General features: G+C 37.0%; 1 protein-coding gene and 1 long non-coding RNA gene across 2 annotated transcripts; one reads left to right on the forward strand and one right to left on the reverse strand.

The window, feature by feature from the left end:
* Positions 1-1443: 1443 nt before the first annotated feature.
* Positions 1444-12944, forward strand: LOC144977134 (uncharacterized). The gene is made up of 4 exons (XM_078921975.1): positions 1444-1648; positions 9443-9651; positions 11191-11283; positions 12591-12944. Exons 2-4 carry the CDS (start codon positions 9471-9473, stop codon positions 12821-12823), a joined length of 507 nt encoding a protein of 168 aa, XP_078778101.1. The 5' UTR covers positions 1444-1648; positions 9443-9470; the 3' UTR covers positions 12824-12944.
* On the reverse strand, positions 10170-20479 carry LOC144977135 (uncharacterized). The gene is made up of 3 exons (XR_013646244.1): positions 19637-20479; positions 15720-15980; positions 10170-15252 (listed from the first exon to the last, which is right to left on the reverse strand). It is a non-coding gene; the product is annotated as an uncharacterized LOC144977135 (long non-coding RNA).
* Between the last annotated feature and the right edge of the window lie 3209 nt (positions 20480-23688).

The following is a 23688-nucleotide window of genomic DNA, read 5'->3' on the forward strand; positions in this document are numbered from 1 at the left end:
ACACCCGCTGAAAACCAGAGTCTCAGGTTCACTCCCCACTGGTGTACACTTCCCTTAGTCTCAGGTTCACTCCCCATTATTTGCCTACTTTCCATAACTTTGCCCCATTTTGTTGGGATTTGGCGCATTTTGTAAACAAAAAGTAATTGCTTTTTTTTTACAAAACCCGCCGAAACCCAGTCCCAGGTTCACTCCTCACTGGTGTTTACTTCCACGAATCTCAGGTTCACTCCCCACTGTTGCCTACTACCCATAACTTTCTCGGATATTGCCAGGATTAGTCGGGTTTCGTAAAAAAGTAATTGCTTTTATATGAAACTAGCTGAAGCCCGCCGAAAACCGTAGTCTCAGGTTCACTCCCCACTGGTGTATACTTCACTGAGTCTCAGGTTCACTCCCCACGCTTTGCGCATATTGTCGGGTATGGTAAAAAAAAGTAATCCCCCCCCCCCCCACATTTTTATTGCTTTTTTACAAAACCCAGAGTCCCAGGTTCACTCCCCACTGGTGTACACTTCCCTGAATCTCAGGTTCATCCCCTCCCCCCCCCCCCCCCCCCCCTACACACACACACACACACACACGCTGCTGCCTACCTCCCATAACTTTGTCGGATATTGCCGGGTGTCGTCGCGTTTAGTAAAAAGTAATTGGTTTTTATTACGAAACCCGCCGAAACCCAGTCCCAGGTTCACTCCCCACTGGTGTACACTTTTCTGAGTCCCAGATTCACTCCCAAAGCTGTCCTCTTCCCATAACTTTGTCAGGTTTCGGAAAAAAAAACACCGTACAAAAACCACTATTCAGTGTCAGATACTGAATAGTGCAAAACCACTATTCAGTATCAGATACTGAATAGTACAAAAGCACTATTCAGTATCAGATACTGAATAGTACAAAAGCACTATTCAGTATCAGATACTGAATAGTGCAAAACCACTATTCAGTATCAGATACTGAATAGTGCTAGCCATTTGGGATATCAGACATGTAAATAAGCACACGTCGGAGGAAGCACATTTGTTATTAAAATCTATACCTGGGCCCGTTCTAATGAACGCGGACTAACTTTAGTAATTTACTAGTCTAGTAAATGACTAGCTAGTCTTTAGCCCAAGCTTAGTAAGTGTCTTAAAAAAATCGGATTCAATGAGCATTATTTAGTCTCGGACTAGCTGGGCTTTAGCCTAGAAATGGGCGTGGCAAGTCCTGACCTAGTCCTGGGCCCGTTCTAATGAACGCGGACTAACTTTAGTAATTTACTAGTCTAGTAAATGACTAGCTAGTCTTTAGCCCAAGCTTAGTAAGTGTCTAAAAAAATCGGATTCAATGAGCATTATTTAGTCTCGGACTAGCTGGGCTTTAGCCTAGAAATGGGCGTGGCAAGTCCTGACCTAGTCCTGACCTAGCCCTTGACTCTATCGGTTGTTTTGTGCTGCTGTTTGAGTTCTTCTGGCGCAAAAGATTTAATCAGCGCCACATCCGCTTTCGTTTTGTTTAGATTCTATTTCCTTTTGAAATTCATTGACGAAAATGGAGCTCAACAAGAGAAAAACTTTTACTTTTCAAACCCTGAAACTGCAGCCCTCCTGGAAAATACAATTATGTCGAGATTGCAGCACTCCGTGACAGTGCGAAAATAAGAGAAGTACATATATTTTTCTTTGTCACTAATGAAATAAAAATAGGCTATAGCACGGTCACTGACACTGGGCATCTGTTAGGACTGTAGACTGTAGGCTAATACACCACCTCAAACATTTGTCAGTCCATATCTTTGCTTTTATGGGGTCTATTTTCATTATGAAAAGTTCAAAGTGAACAACTAAATGACGCCGATTCAGTGGTGTATTTGGTCTATCATGAAATGAAATAAAAATAGGCTACAGCACGGTCACTGACACTGGGCATCTGTAGGCTAATACACCACCTCAAACATTTGTCAGTTCATATCTTTGCTTTTATGAGGTCTATTTTCATTTTGAAAAGTTCAGAGTGAACAACTAAATGACGCCGATTCATTGGTGTATTTGGTCTATCATGAAATGAAATAAAAATAGGCTACAGCACGGTCACTGACACTAGGTACTTTGGTAAACGTCCATTTGGCCCTCCAGCAGGGAGTCGATAAATGGCCTAGTGGCTGTGACCCGATTTTTTGGACTTTTGAGTGATGGGTCTCAGAAAAAGTTCCATAGATTTTTTGTTTATGGATGGATTTTAATGATTGATGTCTTATTTTCTTCAGGAGAAATTACTCTATCGTTTGGTGTAGTTTATTTTAAAATCAATGACAATTTAGTATAACTTTTGATTATGGATAAAATAGGGTATAATTTAGCTTTGGATAATTAAAAGATTAGAACTTGGTAAATCAAAATTTCATGCTGGCACGTTTATTTAACAACTTAACTTTTTTATAAAATTAAATTCAGGGCAAAGTTGTATACCGCATCCATGAAATTCGTTCCAGTAAAATCCTTACTCAAATCTTAGCGGCCATTTTAGACCAGTTTTGAAATCCAAATGGTGGTTACTACCGGAAATGCAACAATTTTCAGGTCACAAAGTCCGTCAGTAAATAACAAAGGCAAATAGAAGACCATTTTTCAGCCTTTAAACTAACATAACTTTTTTTCTGCTTATCTGATTTTCACAATTTTGGTATCATTAGAATCGTGTTGAAAAGCACTTTAAAATGATATAGGTTTCATTGAGCTCAATCCAATTTGAATTTTTTACCAAAGTACCTACTGACACTGGGCATCTGTAGGCTAATACAGTGGAGTCCATTTATAACGAGTCCTGGAATAACGAGAAGTCTGTTGTAACGGCATCTTTCTAAAACCCCGGTTTTTTTTCTTCTTTATCTTTGTAAAAAAAGTATCGCTATAACGCAATCGGACAAATGCGCGAGTCGGTTATAACGGAATAGTGCTGCTGACTGCTGCTGTTGTGTACAACGCAAAAGCGAATAAAACCTGGTCGGTTACGAAATGACATAATGCGTCGATGGTGTGTATAGCGAATGGGATATCCTCAGTGTGCAAACAAACAATGGAGACTGCGTGGAATGAGTTAGGAGGGGAGGGGGAGTTGGAGGGGTAGAGAGATAAGGTAGGCGCATCGCATGAAATACGCTAGCAGTGTTTGCTGTTAGGCATCGTTTACAAGAGCCTGATGTTAGGCAAGATGACTAGATGTAATCACTTACACACCAGTACAATGGCTCTCACTTCTTTGATTACGATGGGGGATGAGTTGTAGGCGGGAGGGGGGGGGGGGGGGGGGTGTAACCTTACAATGGACCGAATGAATGCGAGTAGAGGGCATGAGATGTGCAAGCGAGCGGAACAAACTCACGACGTAATGGGATGGGGGCGACATGGTGGTGTTATACGATGCCTTGGGTAGGGGAGAACACAATTTGCGAGTCCCTTTCTTTCTTATTGCCAACGCCGAGCAGTCAACATCGCTAGCGCTAGTCAGTTTTAATTTAATTATTATCAGTACCAGTCAAGACATATCCTTGTTCAATACACCTTTATAATGGCCTCTAACTCTAAATCATTTATCAAGAAACGTAAATGTTTAACTCTTGAGACCAAAGCTATGTTGATTGAAGAGGTCGATAAAAAGATCCGAACAAAAGCAGAAATTTGTCGGTCGCATGACATCGCTTCAAGTACCTTACACACCATCTTGAAAGATAGAGAAACCATCATGGCGGCGTATACCAGTGGACGATTCCAGCAGGAAAGGAAGAAAATAAGAAAGCCCGATTTTGAAGACGTCGACCGCAGTTTGTTGTTATGGTTCAACCAGGCTAGGAGCCTCAGTGTCCCGATTTCAGGCCCCATCTTAATGGAAAAAGGCAATGAACTTGCAAAAACCCTAGGACACCAGAACTTCGAGATGAGCATTGGTTGGTTGAATCGCTTCAAGGCCAGACACGCCATTTCAATGAAAGTTGTTTGCGGCGAATCAGCTTCAGTGTCGACCGAAACTATTGACAGTTGGAGGAAAGGTCAGCTGCAAGAAATCCTGAGGAAATACCAGCCCGGTGAAATCTTCAACGCGGACGAAACTGGGCTGTTCTACAAGTGCCTGCCAAACCGCACGCTTGCGAGACAGGGAGAGGTGTGCAGCGGCAACAAGATTCCAAAGGAGAGAATCACACTGTTAATCGCTGCCAACATGAATGGGACGGAGAAGTTGCCACTCCTCACAATAGGGAGGTTCGAGAAGCCGCGGTGTTTCAAAAACATTAAAGCTCTTCCAACAGAGTACAAATTCAACAGAAAGGCATGGATGACAAGTACGATCTTCGAGCAATGGGTGCGGAAGCTAGATAGAAAGTTTGTTCTGCAAGGAAGAAGCGTCGCACTCATTGTGGATAACTGCTCTGCGCACCCACATATGACTGATTTGAAGGCCATCCAACTGTTTTTCCTGCCGCCAAACACCACAAGTGTACTACAACCCTGTGACCAGGGGATTATCCAATCGTTTAAAGTACTCTACAGAAAGAGGGTACTAAAACGACTTATTGCCACCATGGACAAGGATGGGAGTGCCGACAGCTACTTAAAAATGAGTGTGTTGGATGCAATGTACACCTCTGCTTCTGCATGGAACGATGTCAAGATGGAGACCATTGCAAAATGCTTTCGCCACGCTGGATTCAAAATCACCCCAACTACTCTGTCTCCAACCGTTGATTTGGACAATGATCTGTCAGTATCAGACGCCGCGCACGATATTGTACCCATCAACGATCGCACCGATATCGACAACCTTTTTGACAGACTGAGAGACATAATGCCTCTGAATATGACGGCCAATGAATATCTGTCAGTGGATGAGAGTTTTACTCCAATAGAGGAGTTGTCAACTTCCGACATAGCACAATGTGTAACTGGAGAGAGTTCAGAAATAACAGAAGAGGAAGACAACAGAAGAAGTCGCCATCATTCCATCAAAAGCAGCACTGCAGGCATTTGAAGTGGTTCGCCAGTTTTGCATGCAGCAAGAAAACGGCATGTCAGTGCTACGGAGCATCAACGTCCTAGACAATTTCATCAATGACGTTGCCACCAGTACAAAGAAACAGTCAACAATTGACTCTTTTTTCAAACCAAAATCCATGATATAAGAACAAGTGTTTTTTTTTAATATGATAACCTATATTACCTATGCTATGTATCATGAATATGCCTAAGATCTCGAGATTTGAATGAGTGGACGAATGTGGTGACTTAATGTATGTTAGAATTTGATTCTGATTGTTAATATTTTAAAAATTCATGTTAATTTTTTAGTTGTCTGTCTGGAGTGTTGGGTGTGTGTTTGAATTTGTATTTTGTTAGATGGGATAAATAAAACTGGAACAATCCCCTCCCATAACGTACCAAAAAAAAACATACCCCCCCCCCCCCCCCCCCCCCCCCCCGAAAAAAAAAAACACAACAAAAAAAAAACAAAACAAAAAAAAAAAAAACAGATTCTTAATTGATCAACTACTATACTTAATGCCCAACAGTCATGTTCAATGATATCACTATCAGGGGAGATAATACAAAGAATAATTATAACCCAATACCCAGAGTAGGCCCGCGTAATTATTTCCCTTGAGTTTATTACATGATCTCTTATAACGAGAATCCTGCTATAACGGATTTTTCGCACCAGTCCCATACATCTCGTTACAACAGGATTCCACTGTACTACACCACCTCAAATATTTGTCAGTTCATATCTTTGCTTTTATGAGGTCTATTTTCATTTTGAAAAGTTCAAAGTGAACAACTAAATGACGCCGATTCAGTGGTGTATTTGGTCTATCTCTTCATGTGAATAAATATTTTATTATTGACTTTTCCAAAATTCCAATAGGTCATTCATTTGTATGTCGTGATCTATTTTTCCTTGATTTCAGCTGTCTCAGCTCTAAACTATACTTTTTTTTCTCAATAAATAATTCATTTTCTGTTTGCAATGTATTACAGAGATGTTGATTTACCACATGTAAAAATTTCAAAGTTGTATCTGAAGCTGTTTCTGAATTATACTTGATTATCCATTGGGATGCTGTGCTTTGGTCACATTTTTTCCTATTAAGCTATATAGAGATTTTCCACCACATAAACGGTCATAACTTTTTAACCAGTTGAGATAGAGCGATATTTTTTCACTCTAGTTAATGTTTCACTCCCCTTTATTTTTCTACGCTAAATTAATACCCAAAGCCACTATTTTGAAAATTCTTGCAAGTGCCTACAGTAGGTCCCTGCCACTCACAACACAATGTTGCTTTGTATTTGTATACCTCTAGACTACTTTGGATTGTGTTTATCTAAACATAACATGTTATTAAACATAACATGTGGTATAGGGCAAAATAGGATAAGATCCTTTGAATGCATTTAATATTAATTAGTAATGCCATAAATCTATTGATTAAATATTACAATAACGATACACGTGGTAAAGATAGTATTTCAACTTAAATGTACTCATGTGGTGTACAAACATATATCTTTAACCGTGACATGCAAAGCGCACACACAACCACACACACACACACACACATACACACGCGTATAGAAGATAACCATAATATAATAATGCATAATATATACATACAAGATTGAAAGCTATGTCAACAGCAGAGCAAACAAGTATTATTCGTCATATATAAATCTCCCATCATATAATTCCCTGTCTACTAACACCTTGAAATAATCCATAGATTTTGCATTCTTTGTTTCAAATTTCAAACTGTTCCATTTCTGAACAATACGAATACCGAACCAGTTTTGTCTTATGTTTGTTTTGCATCTAGAGACAAAAATCTTAAACTTGTCCCCTCTAGTAAAAGTAATATTAGAATATGAAAAAAAATCAGAAAAGTCTATCCTATCCAGACCATGTACCAATCTATAAACCTGAATTAAATCCCCACGAATTCTTCTATATTTCAAACTGGGTAAGTCTACTTCCTATCTCCCTGCTCTGCTCTCTAATCCACCTTTTTACTACTTGGCAAGAACAGGCAAGGTGGCAACCCGGTCTCGGATTTCTAAAAAAAAAAGAAAGAAAATTAATGAAAAAAAAAAAACCCGGTCTCGGATTTCTAAAGAAAAAGAAAGAAAATTAATGAAAAAAAAAAAAAAGCAGGTTGGCATGTTCAATGAAAATTTTAAAGCATCATAATAGCCGACATGGCACCCATAATTTATCAATAAACAATATAAATAGATGTACTGTAGTGCGGAGGTTAGGCAATAAATTTCACCCTTCCTCTTTGCCCCTACTAAGTGGGGCTTTGTTGTATGGTAGTATTACACTTGCATTTGGACCAGTAGGCCCAAGATTCAAGTCCCTTCCTGAGTGGTTCAAAGTCGAGTCATTGAACAAGGCTCCTTATTGAGTAATTGGCCATTAAAAGTAATGACTCTGTCGGGGAAAAGTTGTGATATTGCTGTGTTGCTATTGGCTTGGAGCCCCTTACAGAGCTTTGAGCATGTTTAGCAGTAAACAATCTAGCATCTTTGTCAGTTGCCACAAAAAATGACAAAAGTTTTAAGCTTTTAACTCACTTGAATATTTAGAACAAGTCAACAACCAGAAAAATTCGAAATGAAGTGGAAGTGAAAATAAACTTCTTTCTAAAAGTAAAAGGTTGTTTTTTTTCTTTTTAAAATAAATTCCCAAGCGGTGTCTTTATTTATTCTTTTTTTTTTTTTCAGTGCAAAAAATAACAGAAAATCGCTGACGCGTCAAAAGTTATAACTGCAACAAACGTAAATGCTAGGATAATGCTCTTTATATATGCTCAATTATTTTTTTTGTTTTTTAGAAAATATTTTTAAAAACTAATAATAAATGAAATTCTACCACAACTGTATCATATTTTTAAAAATTATAAAATTTTGAAACATTAGTAGACTAATTTAATACTGTTCTGGTTTAGGGCAAGCCGTTTACGGGTTTGGGGCGTGAGCATACATATTTGGGGTGAGGGGGTTTGGTATTTATTTTCGGTTTTTAAGCAAGGTTAACTGATAATACCTCATATGTACAGTAGAATTACTTTAAACCGAAATTTTGGGGACCTTCTAAACCATTTCTGTTTAAAGACATTTTGGTTTAAAGCAAGTTCCCGTTTAGCGATGTTTTTCAAGGGTAGTAACGATTTAAGAAATTTGCTCATTTAATCGTATCATGGGTTTCCCCATAAATGTAGTTGTTGAATAAATGCCGTCTTCGTAACCATTTTAAAAATCATTATTTTTTATTTATTTTTTAATGTTATTATTATTTTTTTTTTGGGTGTGTTTTTAAAATATTTTTGGGCGTTTTTGTTTTCAATTCAAAATTGTTGAAAGAGTTGGGTTCGGGATGCTGTATTTTTTACATATCTCCGTCTTGATCAACTTTTTTTTTTCATCGACTTCACATAGTATTTTGATTTTAAACTCCAACATGTAAGCACAATGCTTTCTTTTAGACATCTTTTAGTAAAATGTAAAGCTAAAATAAGATCGAAAGTTCTTGTGCGATAATTGATAATGAATGATGCGCAGCTACTCAGAGGTGAAGTGAAATGGAAATGAAAAGGCGTGTCAAAGGTGAAGTGAAATGGAAATGAAAAGGCGTGTCAATGCTAAGCTGTCTACTATACATCTCTCTTTTGTTGAAAAGCCATTAGGTTCAAAGGCCTAATTACATAGACCCCCCCCCCCCCCCCTTCTCACACACACATTCAATCAAAGTGGAAATGAAATGGCATGTCAATGGTAAGTTGTCTACCCTCTCAAGGTGCTCTCAAGTTGTTTCGGTTTAAAGAAAGTCCTTCTTAGAAGTATTTCGGTTCATCGTAAGAATAAGTACAAAGATAATGAAGAAACTAGTACAATTTATTAAATTCTTTGCGGTTTAAGGTATTTTTCGGTTTAGCTTCTTTCGGTTTAAAGTCATTTTACTGTATTTACATCAAACTTACAAAAGATGTCAAATAATTGAGTTTCTCAAACAGTTGAGTGTTTAGTTTAACCAATCTGCAGTTAGAGCTGTTGGAATTTGAGGTATAGAAAAGCATACAGATTTAGGGCGACCTACCCTAGTACATTTGATAAGCAAGAAATAAATCTTCACCCTCTCCAGTCAGACCTACAAATATTTAATGATAAAATGCCAATTTAAGAGGTATGACTGATAATAATCTACACTCAAAAGCATGACATTTTTTATGCAAATAATTTAAAGGATAGAGACTAATTATACGAGTAATGTTTGCTACAACCAAAATAATAAATAAAGATTTTATGGCAACAAAAAGCAATCAATCGAACTGATTCCAGTGCAAAATGAATGTCCTCAACAATCTCATTACATAATCGTTGATTTACATATTTTTTTTCTCCTTTTTCATTTTCAGGTCGGGGAAAAGATCAGAATGAGAATCAATGCGGAATTCTCAAAAACGGTTCGGTGATGGAGCTAAAAAAAAATTCAAGGACAAGAAAAGAATAGTCCAAAGTCATGTTGATTCTGTAAAGCAGACTGGAGGGGGAAACCAGGACCCTCTTCAAGTACCGGTACTCGTCATTATTGGCGAGTGTAGTACCATTGTTGATGGTATTCAAGGTAAATTTCTGCAATTATAATAGTTCCATACATTGTTCTGTATACAAATGTAAAAGGCTGTCATCTAGGCATTCCATGAATAAAGTAGTAGTAGTAGCATATGGCTACACCTCCAAATTTATTTCGTCAACTCAGCTTCTAAAGTCTTCCTCCGCACTAAGGACGTAGCCACCTTCAAGTTTAGTGACTGGACAGTGGAGGACGATGTGATTGCTAGTCTCTGGGGCTGCCTGACATGAATAAAGATAGTACCTTACAATATTTTAAACAAGTAATTTTTACTATGTTTGCATGCATCTTTTGTGATCGTCTAATATTGACTCATCCTTACAATTGCCTATGCACAGATTCATTGAACATTATTTTTCTCTAACATAACTATCCTCTTTTGGTAGTTAAGTCTCAAAAGTATATCACCTCTATTGCATATCTAACAACTGCCTGTGGGACACGTTTCCTCTTGATTTTTTATCAATTTTAAAAACATTAAAACAATAAATGAAGACTGAAGTCGAGTATCAAAACAAGAGTATTCACATTTAATAATTCAATGGTAGTTAAAATCTTGAAATTTACTTTACACCATCAATCCTGAAGTAGCTGACAAAATTATCTGAATATTTCAAATTTGAAATAAATGATGGAGCAAGAGCTTTTGTGTCATAAGGGATTGCCATGTATTTTTTTATCACAAATCGTCAAAGTGGCATCACGCAACATTGTATTGAAATTCCACTTTGGAATTGGGTCCTGTAAAGATTTATATTGTTTCATTTAGTGTTTTATTTAGGGCAAGCCAATGGCACAGCGAGTTATCATGCTTGCATATGAATCAAAGTGTCATGGGTTCTATTCCCAGCAGATTTGTTATTTCTGGGATTCATGGGTCTCAAGATCAGAAGATAAGATTACACTTGGATGCATTTCATGGTTAAAAAAAAAAAGAGCCAGAGACCGGTAATTATATGATGCAAATTTTACATTAAAATCAATTGATATCGTATCATATTAAAATTGATATAAATAGAATTAAAATCATTATAATTTCATAACAATTCACCTTTTAAAAAAAAAACACCACTGTGTTCCTTCTCATTAAGTTTGTAATGGGTAATCTGGACTTTTTTTTTTTTTTTTTGTTTGTTGCTTTAGGTCTCTTCCAACACAACTGAGGTTATATGAGAGACCGCTGAAACAAAAAAACAAGCAATCTAACAAAAATAGTACAAATGTCAATCAAAAGCATAACCTAAAGATATCATAAGCTAAATTATAAATAACCAAGAACAAACAGGCAGAGGATTTACAGGAAAAAAAATATCCCCTGTCAAAAATACAATCACAAACCAAAGAAGCAGGATAGGCTAGTAAAGAGAAGAAGAAACGACATCACTATCGGATCGTACACCCATGCGAACATCATAGGTATATGATTCAAGGGTGATGCTCCCATCCAACCACCCGCTAATCTGGACTTAAAGTGCAACTTGTGAATTCTATACTTCATTAATTCAAATTTATCAACAATTTTCTTTACAGTTATGAGCACTGAGAGTTTTGTTCCGAATCCCAGTCCAGCCAGAAATATTATTGACATATCTGACTGTAATCTTGGAGATTACACCATAATCAGTAAGCATAATTCTTTTGCTACAAAGTCATTAAATTATTAATAGAATTTCACCCGAAAGACTAAATAAAAATTTTTTTTAACGTGCTCAAAGCGCTTTACAAGGGGTCCATGACCAACAGCAACATTTAGAACAGGACATGACGTCTGTTAGGCGATATTACAATTTTTCGGACAGAGACAGCACTGTTAACGGTCAGGTACTCATTTTACACCTAAGTACGGTGAGAGAATGTGAGTAAAGAGTCTTTTCCAAGGACTCAACTATGCGCCGAGCGAGGCTCAGGGCCAGGACCTTCCGATCCAAAAGCGAGTGTCATACCACAAGACCACATAGCCACTAACAGTGTATTTAACATTGACAACAGTACTGAAAGGACTATCACGGGTAACAAGTTGGTCAAAATGGGGGACATTGAAGTGACAGTGGGACCACGAAGTATAACATAAGTGTGTTTGTGTGATTTTGTTTAATCAACATTCTTTATTTGTTTGTTTTTAATGGTTTTACGGCGCTTGCAACACATTAAGGTCATATCAGTGCCAGTAAAAAGGAAGAAAATGGGATAGCAAAATGTTCTAGAATTATAAATTCTCTTCTGTTTTAAATTGCTTGCGACATATTTAGGTCATTTCAGCACCAGTAAAAAGGATGCAAATGGATAGTCAAGCAATTCTAGATTAACAATTCAAAGCACTAATAAGTAAAACAAAAAGGGAATGGTTCTTATATGGAATGGATGTAGATTCCAAGAGCATGCCATCGGTGTACTTAGTTTGAAGTCACCTAAAAGTGTCGTCCAGGCATAAGCACAGGTCCCCATTAAGAGGAACACACTCAAATGCTTACTTATCACATATTATATATGTAAAAAAAAATACTGGTTCCCCCTTAGAGAAAAATACTCAAACAAAAAGATGATTTACAAGGAAATAAAACAAAAATGTATACTGTTGCTGAGTCCATCGTCTTCTCAAATATATTCATATTAACACTTTTAAGCACTGACGAATAGTTTATAAGGATTTGTTTAAAAAGTGGGATGTAGTTCTAAAATCATCTTAATTAAATGGCCAGCATTTCATGTTGCTTAAGGAGATAACATTGTTTAAAAGTTTTTATCATTCCAAATTCCGACTTTGACCTGACGACAATGTGGTATCAGAGAAGTTTCAAAATGAAATGACGTTTTTGATTTCAGCACCACTTGATTTCATAATGTGGCCAGTTTCATAATTCACAGATATAAATGTTGTTTTGTTTCAATGCAGTGAAAAAGATGTTCTAAATATTATTTTTCCTCCACAGCTTCAACACTAGCCAGACAGATGGATATGAATGAGATTAATGAAATCAGTTTTGTTGATTGCTCTGTGGTGGAGTCAGTAGTTGTAGTAGATGATTTTCAAATCAGTTTCAAGAGGAGACAACAGAAACTCTTCCCCATACACCAGAGGAGTGGAATGCCTCAGATGGCATCAGCCAAAGATTACGGCAAGCTGGCCCCAAGAGGAGATGACAGATCACTGACAATCCATTAATGGATCAATGGCTGCAGTCAGAACAACTCCATTATAAAAAAAAAAAACAACTCCATTGTTGAACAAAATACCCTAAAAATTGAATACATGAAATTTAAGATGAGGCATATTAATTATGACACTACTTATAATTAAATTATTCTTTTTAAATGTTTTGATATTATAGCTGTCATCTGCATTTTTTGCCAAATTGGGACCTAAAATTTGCCAAAAAACCCCCCAAAATTTGCCAAGAAATTTGCCAAAAAGACCAAAATTTGCCGAGGAGAACTAAGCCTTTCAGTAAAAATTAACATGCGATACAGAAAAATATATATATATATAAAAGACAATTTATTACATTTAAGGAGGCTACATTTATTAATTTACACAATGTAAAGTGATTTATGCGCCCAAACTTTCAGACAATCACACACACACACACACACACACACAAACGTACACTTTCAGTCAGACTCATCAAAGGCCTAGTTTTCTTTTACTACTCAAAAAAAGAGGCATCGATAAACTTATTGTAGTAAAGGAAAACTAGTCCTTTGATGTTGTTTTCTGTGAGTCTATGCCTTCTGGAAGACAAGACAAGATTGTAAAGAGAAAAGCTTTGCTCAGCATCAGCTGACGAGCATGTTGAGAAGGCATACCGGGATGCCAATGCAGCGAGAGCTAGAACATAATCTGCCACAGACTTCCAAAATAGGGTCAGATCTATAATTCCAGTATCAGACTCTCTCACAGCACTGGGCCCCAGTTTCTCAATATACCTCGTGAACTCATGCTGAGGAATGTCACAAAAATTGGGAATTGCAGTGTATGCAGATACACTGCGAGCACGAGACCATTATCCGTAGAGAATAGCTTCCCTTGGTTTGGGGCTAGGCAAAGCTGCAACATTTCTCAAGTTTCGCACCTTTTTGTTTCGTTATTTTGTTTTCGCTTCTTTTTTTCCCCAAAATTTGCCACGCGATTTGCCAATTTTCCCAAAATTTGCCACGATTTGCCAATTTGGGAAATTTGCGGATTGCCCTGATTTGCGGCCGCAAAAAATGCAGATGACAGTTATAGGAAATTAATTCATGTATGAAAATCACACCTGGGAGTGTTCGCAAATGACGTCATCATTTAGTTTTTATCCATGACCCAATGGGTTTCTAATGTCTTGAATTTGAATATTAATTCAATCACATGTATTTTGAGTCAATTTTAAAAATGGTTTAAAGCAATCCATGGAGACATGTTGCAATACATTGTCCGTAGTGTAGAAAAAATTGGCCTCATAATATCTTAGAAAATCGCAGTTAAAACATGTCTTATGAATTGCCTTAAACCATTTTTTAAGATGGTTCTTGAGATTTTTAAATTGTTATTTAGAGTGGTTTTAGTCCTGTATTTATTTCAATCTGTACTTTTGATAGAGCTGATATGTTTTTGTTAAAATTTACTTAAAATCGCATGCGTGCAGTGTTTAAGACCTTTTTTACTACAATCACTCCATTGTTCCTTATGTTATTGGTAGAACAAATCCTCTGAAATAAATACAGATTGTTATTTTGGCCTATTGTCACAAACTTGTACAGTGGCATGGCGATTTAAGACCCTTATCACAAATGTGACTTGGGACTATCCTGGGTATTGGCTAAGCGGCTGGTATAATGATTTATACAAAAGGTCTTACAATATGTAATTGTCTTATGACAATAGGGCAGTTAAAATTTGATTGCTCAACTCAGGATTTTGATGACCTTAAAAAAAGAAAATTTTAATGCCCCTTTGTCTTCTGTTTGATAACCGACTCAGGCATGAGAATTCTTGTTTAGTTTTCCAATTTATATCAGACCTATTCCAGAAAAAATTACAGTGAATGCACTTTAATACTTCCTGCAAAACAGGTTTGTTTTTGTTTTTAAGGGTTTTACAGCACTTGCAACACATCAGCGCCAGTAAAAAGGAGTAAAATGGGATAGTCAAAGAGTACTAGATGCCTGATAGGCGACTTGTAGTTATATGATATAGAAATGTGTTTCCATATGCTTGAACAATAATTAAAACAGCGTGACATTTATGTAGCTCATCACAAAAAGAATACTGCACACAGTATACTTGTATTGATGTACTACATTAATGATTACATTTATTTCCTGATTAGAGAGGTTCAACGATATTTCTAAAGCACTATTAATCAAAGTCAGCCAGGCTGCCTTGCCAACAGCAAGACGTTCTGTTCAGATGCTCCTTTCTGAGTCCCAATAGGAGAAAAGTTATGATTGCTGTCATCATCATCATTACAGTTGTTTTCTTCCATGGGTAGGCCAGCATCAACAGCAAAGTTGTGGAGTCAAAAACACACATAAATAACCTTGCAGGCTCTGTCAGGCGTCATTCTGAGCTCGTCATGGAGACAATTCCATCTTCTTTTAACCACTCCAATGACTCTGTTGAAATGACAATAATTGCTTGTACATGTACACTTAAAACCAATTAAAATTAAATGGACCTCTCTCTCTCTCTCTCCCTCTCTCTCTCTCTCTCTCTCTCTCTCTCTCTCTCTCTCTCTCTCTCTCTCTCTCTCTCTCTCTCTCTCTCTCTCTCTCTCCCTCTCCTTCTCCCTCTCTCTCTCTCTCTCTTTTTTTTTTTTTTTTTTTTCTCAGTCATTTAATTAGAATTAGAAGGCGAAGAATTATAATGGTTAATCTGAAAAAATTTTTAATGTTTATAATGGCATGACAATGACAGCATGATTACAACTTTTTTTTGGGTTAATTTTCTTTTATTTTCATTGATCATTTGCAAATTGTATTGTAAAGTGGATATAAAAATAAACCTGAAATATTAAATTTCAAAAATTATCAAAATGTTATTGTTTCCTGGAGGGTGGGATTATATGACTGGTAAAACTTACCTTTCAATTGTACATTTTGTGATACGATGGGCGGTGTTAAATGCCTCTTCTCCTCTATTTTGGGGGTTTTGGGATTGGGGTCATTAGCCAATTTCTTAACATATAACGACTGTCTCCAAGGATCACACCATCCAAAGCCCTGCGATGTGGATCCTCAAATGCAAAGAATAGCCCAGATTTCCTAAAAAAATTTGCATCATGCACTGAACCAGGCCACTTAGGAACCAAGTTTGTAACTTATAAATTTGCATCAGAGACGACCTAAAAATGGGAGAAGGAAAATTTTGAATATAATAAAACCTGCAATAAAATCTAAATCAGGAAGTGTAGTCAACTTACGTACAGTACAGCTCGCGCACAATGGCCTCATATAAAATAATAAAATTCCCTTTATTCATCCCATAGGAGAAATTTGTCTCAGGGTCTATTCCAAGGGAAGAATGGAATAACCCAGGCGTCAGGGAATGGAGATGGGATGAGGGTGGGGGAGTAATAGTCATTGGGTGACCTTTTAACAACCATGTACTTTGTGTAACATACCATGACGACTCAACAAAAGGCTAGTGGGAGGCAAGTGACTGACTGATCAATATGTTGATAGACCTATGCCTAATAAAGCGAATGATGTGTGACAACTGACTGATTGAGTAACTGTGCCTGATGAAAACTGATTGGGTAATGAGCTTTTATGTGAAGCCTGATTATGTCTTTTCTTATCATTGGGACGGTGCTTTACTATTACTAGGTCTTGAAGAGCATTTAGTAATGGTAGTGGCTGAGAGTGGTGGGGTTAGAATGGATGGAGGCAGAGGAGAGGGGAACAGAGGAATAAACCATTGCATTGTTCCAACTTGCCCCTTTTTCTGATGTAATGTAAGTGGAAGAAAGGGGGGGGGGGGGGGGGGGGGGGGGGAATAGTGATTGGATAGCTAGGTCTGTCAGATCTCATGAAAGTACTTTGTGATAGACTACCTTCCTATCCAAAGGGTAGCAAGCAATTGTTATTGTCTGAAACCGGGATAAACCCTGGCTCCTTGGGCTTCATGCCTCTGAAGGACTGCTATTCATTAAATTTTTTTTTTTTCATTTCAAATATTTAAAGATATTTAAACGGGTCTTTGATGTGAAGGTGGTCCCTCTAGCTCAATTATTAGGGTATTCGCTTTACATGCTAAGGGCATAGTAGAGATTTTTATTTGACCCCACTGACCACCCAGGAATGATGGGGAATCTGTATTTGTTAGATCTAGTGGAAAGTACTTTACAATAAACCTGTGTCCTATCCAAGGGGTAGCAAGCAATTACTATTGTCCGTTTCACACTAAAGAAACAGAGATAAACTCCCGCTACACCAGCCTTGCAGCTCTGAAGGAGTGAAGGAAGAACTATTTGATGCGATTACTTTCAGCATGATGTCTTTGTGCGGATGTGGTCTGGTGGTATGACACTCGCTTTTGGATCGGAAGGTCCTGGGTTCGAGCCTCGCGCTCGGCACATAGTTGAGTCCTTGGAAAAGGCTCTTTACTTACATTCTCTCACTGTACTCATGTGTAAAATGAGTACCTGGCCGTTCGCAGCGGTGTCTTTATCCGAAAAATTGTAATATCGCCTAACAGGCGCATGTCTCGTCCTACATGTTAAATGTTGCTGTTGACCAGGGTCCACTTGTAAAGCGCTTTGAGCACATTTAGTGGATATTGCGCTATATAAAGCTAAATTTTAATTATTTTTAAAAAAATGTCTTTGTACTTGAGACTTGTGGCTCACCAGTATGGTCTTTGCTTTGTACCCAAAAGATACCTAGTTTGAATATACACCATGGCATGTGGCCATCAACAAGCGACCTCTCCCTAGCTCAATTTGCAGCACTGTGCTGCAGCTGACACCTGAGTTATTCCAGCATTCCCATTGAATAAACCCTAAGACAAATTTCCGCATGAGGACTATTAAAGGAAAATTTATAATTATTATTTACTTTATTGGGAGAAGGTTCCTGTATCACATCATTCATTTAATGACGTAGCCAACTAGTAGCAAATCATGGCATATGGCATTGAAATTAGAATGAATGGCGAAGTGATAAGAATAAGTAAGAGAGGTGTCAATTATGCGAAATGACAATGGAGTGTGTGAGTACCTGTGTGTATGCATGTGTATCATATTGTACACAAACGTAACTGTCAATGTAACAGTAAATCTTCGGTGGTCGAAATAACAGGGCGCACTAAAATAAAACCTTGAATTAATCAAATCCTTTTTTACATTGGCTAGGTGAAATTAGTTCAAGTAAGGAATGGAATGACAACTAAAAATAATAAGGAAAAAATTTGGGATATTCGAATGAGTTCAAGTTCAAGGAAACTGTACTTGAATATATTACTTTCACTTTTTAAAGTCTATCCAGTGAAATATTTTATTTAAATTGACCGTAGACAACATCTTTGTAATGTGTATTTGAAGTGAAATTTTAAAAACAAGACACAAGTTTTGAAACAACATATTACGATTTTTTAACAGCTTTGGTATAACCGCAAGAGAGGATTTATAATTGATTCATATTAAATTAAATTGAGCTTTATATAGCGCAATATCCACTGAATGTGCTCAAAGCGCTTTACAATAGTCCCCTGGTCAACAGCAACATTTAACATGTAGGACGGGACATGACGCCTGTCAGGCGATATTACAATTTTCGGACAAAGACAACACTGTTAACGGCCAGGTACTCATTTTACACCTGAGTACGGTGAGAGAATGTGAGTAAAGAGTCTTTTCCAAGGACTCAACTATGCGCCGAGCACGAGGCTCGAACCCAGGACCTTCCGATTCGATATTCTTATTTTTATTTTTGTTGTTTGTATTTCTTGTAATAATTCGAATGGCTCTGACTTCTGCTTCGTATTGAAATAGCATCATAGTTTGTATTTTACTCTCTCATCTATTATAATATTATAACGGTAAATCTCATCATTTAAGCTGGGATGAAATAAACTAATTTTCCTTAAGCATTAAGGCAACATGCACTTATTTGCAGGTCTGATAACCCAATACATCATGAGCTCATTGTTATAATGAAAATCTCAAAAAATTACACAAAATAATGTCCAGTGCAACAATGTTAAACGAGGCCCATATTGCAATCGGATGTCAGACCAGCATATATGCATATAAAGATAACATTCCCTTTTTTCATCCAATGGGGAAATTTGTCTGTCTTTAGGAACTATTCCAAGGGAATACTGGAATAACCCAGACATCAGCCGCAGTGCAGTGCCGCAAATGGAACTAGGACGAGATGGATTGCTCAAGGCCACACAGTACAACGGGTGATCAAACTAATTACCTTTTGGATACAAAGCAAAGACCACACTGCTGAGCCACGCTTACCCATCGCCTCGAGTGAAAAATCCTATTTTAAAGATTGATTCTCCTCAGCAATTTGTCAGTCCAACTGTACAAATTTTTTCTTCTTCAATTCTAAACTGGTTTTGCTCATGAAAAATGTTCCCTTTCAAAATATTACAATTACAGTGAAAATAATCTCCAACAAGAGCTCGAAAATTGGTTAAGGGAATGCAAAATTCAATAGTGCCAGAGAGCGGTGAAAAAATTTCCATTCCATGTCATACCAGTAACAGTCATAGTGGTTTGTGTGTGATGATTAGAGAGATCTACCAACACTAACACTTAGTTTGACTAGATCTAGTTCAGTTGAGAAGAAGAAGAGGAGGAGGAAGAAGTGGGAGAAGAAGATGAATATGATGATGTTGATGAAGAAGGACGAGGAGGTGTGAAGATGAAGGAGAAGAAGAAGAAGAAGTCTTGGCACCGATTTTGGGTTGGATGCATGAGAATGTAAGAAAACTTCTAGATTAGTCTAGTATGAGATTAGAATTAAAATGAATACAAATACTAACCTTTCCTCCAGAGAAGACGATCAACGTCGTCTTTTACAAGATCACAAAGTATAAAAATGTGTTCACGATGAAAACGGAAATGTTCGTATATTTCATCGTCGTTAAACGAATCGATGGGATTAAGTCTGACCCGAAACACCCTCTCCCGTTGAATCAGTGTTCTCTGACGAATTTGAAACAGCACAGCTGCCGCCATTTTCATGTGTTGACAGTTGTTTTGGCAGTACTGTCAATGACAGTGTCATAGTCATAGTCGTACGAATCACGTCATGTGATCGAGAGTAACTTCGCATTGCTTTGCTTGGCACAAAAATAAAGAAAATAAAAGGGGATAGGGGGTGTTTTAGCTAAACAACATAATTTTCATATTAAAAAAATAAGCTAGTTGTGTGTTTGTTATTCTCTAAATATCTAAATCTAAACTTCGAACCAAGCGAAGCTGAAATCTCAGACTCAGACTCACTGAGTCACTCAACTTCATCAGATTTATTAGTTTCCCGGACAAAAATGTGTGCTTTCGACGATCTGTGACCTTTAAACCGTTTCCATTAGCATTGACAAATATCAACAGATTACTTTTGTCGTTATAATTCTTTTTCTATGTATTTTTTTCTCGCGAACCGAGTCGTCTAACATTGGCCGCCATCTTTGTTGACGCCGTTTCTTAGTTACTAGTCAGAGACTAAACGATCAAGTCCGACTCGAGCAAGTGACTAAATCTTGGCCAAACTTAGTCCGAAGGTGACGTGATTTTAGTCTGGGACTAGCTTAGTCAGCTCACATTAAATCCGATTTTTTCTAGTCATTTACTAAAGTCAGAGATAGTCCGGGACTAAGCGCTAGTCCGCGTTCATTAGAACGGGCCCTGGTTTAAAATCCCGCAGTCAATACAGTAGTTCTTTTATTTTCACAATTTTCAGTGAGGAGGAATAGGGTGGGGCCTGTGTTCACATATTTCCAGGTCGGATCGCAATGAGTATGGACTTATATTTTAACTATTATAATGAAGTATATTTTGAGCTGGTTTGAATGCCATTCCAATAATGAAACCATAGCAATAGGGAGCAAAAATGTGATGTCAAAACATGGTTCTAATCTAATTGGAAGTGTAAAACCATTCTTCCGGAGGACTGGATACATACCTAGTGCAATTGATCTCCTGGTTTCAGAGTGATGACATCTTATTTTATAGCCTAAATAAATACTGGTCGCCATTTTACGTACCGTAATCCTAAGAATTTGCCTATACAACCGGCCACTAAAATAGTTATGCCACTTTTTGATTCAATTATGTAACCTATTCATTATTAGTCCTACTCCGAAGAACTGGTCACACCCCCAAGGATTTGGAACCGAAAAAGTAGAATGCGTTACGTCACGACTTTTCTTTCCAATTATGGGCTTGTTTGAATATTGTCGTAGTTCAAAATATATTTCATTTATTTGTGTGAAAGTATTTCAGTTACATAAATCAGACAATTCGACTTATAAAAAAAGTAGGTACATGTAGTTATGCGCTCATGCCTTTTGCTAGTGAAAGAGGTCATAATTTGCTGTGCGTTCTATCGCCCTTCCTCCTGCCCCGCTATATGTTTGCTTGTACTTATTATGTATCTTTGACCTGGAATGGTATGATCGGTTTTGTCAAGGTCCAGCCTTGTGTCCATTGCCTTCAGAGTGATTTCTGGGTGAATACATTTTGAACAATTAGAAATGCTCTCGTATTTCTTTCGTAAAGAATCCCTCTTTCTATATTGTTAACAAAGTTATTGATACAAATTATTAGTACTCAAAATGTTTTCTTCTTCTTCTTCTTCTTCTTCTTCTTCTTCTTCTTCTTCTTCTTCTTCTTCTTATTATTATTATTATTATTATTATTATTATTATTATTATTATTATTATTATTATTATTATTATTATTATTATTATTATTATTATTATTATTATTATTATTTCCTCCTCCTCCTTTCCTTCTCTCTTCTTCTTCTTCTTCTTCTTCTCTTCTTTTTCTTCTTCTTCTTCTTCTTCTTTCTTCTTCTTCTTCTTCTTCTTCTTCTTCTTCTTCTTCTTCTTCTTCTTCTTCTTCTTCTTTTCTTCTTCTTCTTCTTCTTCTTCTTCTTCTTCTTCTTCTTCTTCTTTCTTCTTCTTCTTCTTCTTCTTCTTCTTCTTCTTCTTCTTCTTCTTCTTCTTCTTCTTTCTTCTTCTTTCTTCTTCTTCTTCTTCTTCTTCTTCTTCTTCTTCTTCTTCTTCTTCTTCTTCTTCTTCTTCTTCTTCTTCTTCTTCTTCTTCTTCTTCTTCTTCTTCTTCTCTTCTTCTTTTCTTCTTCTTCTTCTTCTTCTTCTTCTTCTTCTTCTTCTTCTTCTTCTTCTTCTTCTTCTTCTTCTTCTTCTTCTTCTTCTTCTTCTTCTTCTTCTTCTTCTTCTTCTTCTTCTTCTTTCTTCTTCTTCTTCTTCTTCTTCTTCTTTCTTCTTCTTCTTCTTCTTCTTCTTCTCTTCTTTCTTCTTCTTCTTCTTCTTCTTCTTTCTTCTTCTTCTTCTTCTCTTCTTCTTCTTCTTCTTCTTCTTCTTCTTCTTCTTCTTCTTCTTTCTTCTTCTTCTTCTTCTTCTTTCTTCTTCTTCTTCTTCTTCTTCTTCTTCTTCTTCTTCTTCTTCTTCTTCTTCTTCTTCTTCTTCTTCTTCTTCTTCTTCTTCTTCTCTTCTTCTTCTTCTTCTTCTTCTTCTTCCTTCTTCTTCTTCTTCTTCTTCTTCTTCTTCTTCTTCTTCTTCTTCTTCTTCTTCTTTCTTCTTCTTCTTCTTCTTCTTCTTCTTCTTCTCTTCTTCTTGTTCTGTACTTCATTTTCTTCATCAACTTACATTCTTTTATGTCTTGTGGGCTTTCCTTTAATCTGTAACTCGATTTTGAAATTCACACTAAGTTTTTATTCATGGATTAACTATCATGTAACGTAAGTGCATCACTCTTATGTACCATAATTGATGTTCTCTATTTTGTTGAATGAATGAATGTCACCGAGAGGTAATTTAACTTGATCGTTTAGGCCTTTGCAATATATTGTCATGTTGTCATGCTTTCTTCTCTGTTGTAGCGGTTTGAGATTTAAATCAGTTTCATGGTTTTTTAATCTTTGTTGTTTTTATTTATAAATTTCACTGCTCTGTTTTGTACTTGTTCGATTTCTTGGATTTCTGATTTGTGGTGAGGGTCCCAGACAGAGCGACTATATTTAGTGTAGGTCTAACAAAATATTTTTTATTTCCCTCCTTCTCTCGTATAAGTTTCTTTTGAGGAAGCCTCAGGTAGAGTTTGCTTTTTTGCATTAAAAAATATGTTTGTAACATGATTTTTCCAATTTAGTTGTTAGTTATTGTTACTCCTAGATAATTCGCCTTGCTCACTTCTTCCAGTGCAGTGTTATTTATTGTGTATGTTGACTGTATGATTTTTCTGTTTGTGAATTTTAGAACCTGGTACTTCGGAGGATGGAATTCCATGCTATTTTCTATTTCCAAGCATTGTAAAATATCTAGATCGGCTTGAAGAATTTCTGTGTCATGTTTAGTTCTTATTGTCCGATATAAAAGGCTGGCGGTGCATGGAACTGGACCTTTTTTTTTATGGGCCTTGCCTGGAATCTTTTCCTGAATGGGAAACAGTCGGATTGACTATCTTCATGTGAGAGATTCTTTTTTTTTACATGTACGTAATTCACCTGTCCATGATAAATTTCATAATGATGATTCATTGCTTATGCTGTACCTATTCAATCCTTTTGGCGGCGACCCGCTGATAGTCTTTGTGTTGGATCTTTCAGGGCTTTCAGACTAAAAAGAAAGAAACTTGAGCTTTTATAGAAAGCAATATCCACTAAACGTGCCCAAAGGGCTTCACAAAGGGTCCCTGGACAACAGCAACACGTAACATATAGAATGAGACATGACGCCTGTTAGGTGCTATTACCTTTTTTCCTACAGAGACAACGATGTTAACGGCCAGGTACTCATCTTTTTTTTACCTGAGCACGGTGAGAGAATGTGAGTGGAGAGTATTTTCCA

Source organism: Berghia stephanieae, chromosome 7, assembly GCF_034508935.2.
Source record: "Berghia stephanieae isolate SIO BIC M18660-M18661 chromosome 7, UCSD_Bste_1.3, whole genome shotgun sequence".
NCBI lineage: Eukaryota > Metazoa > Mollusca > Gastropoda > Nudibranchia > Aeolidiidae > Berghia > Berghia stephanieae.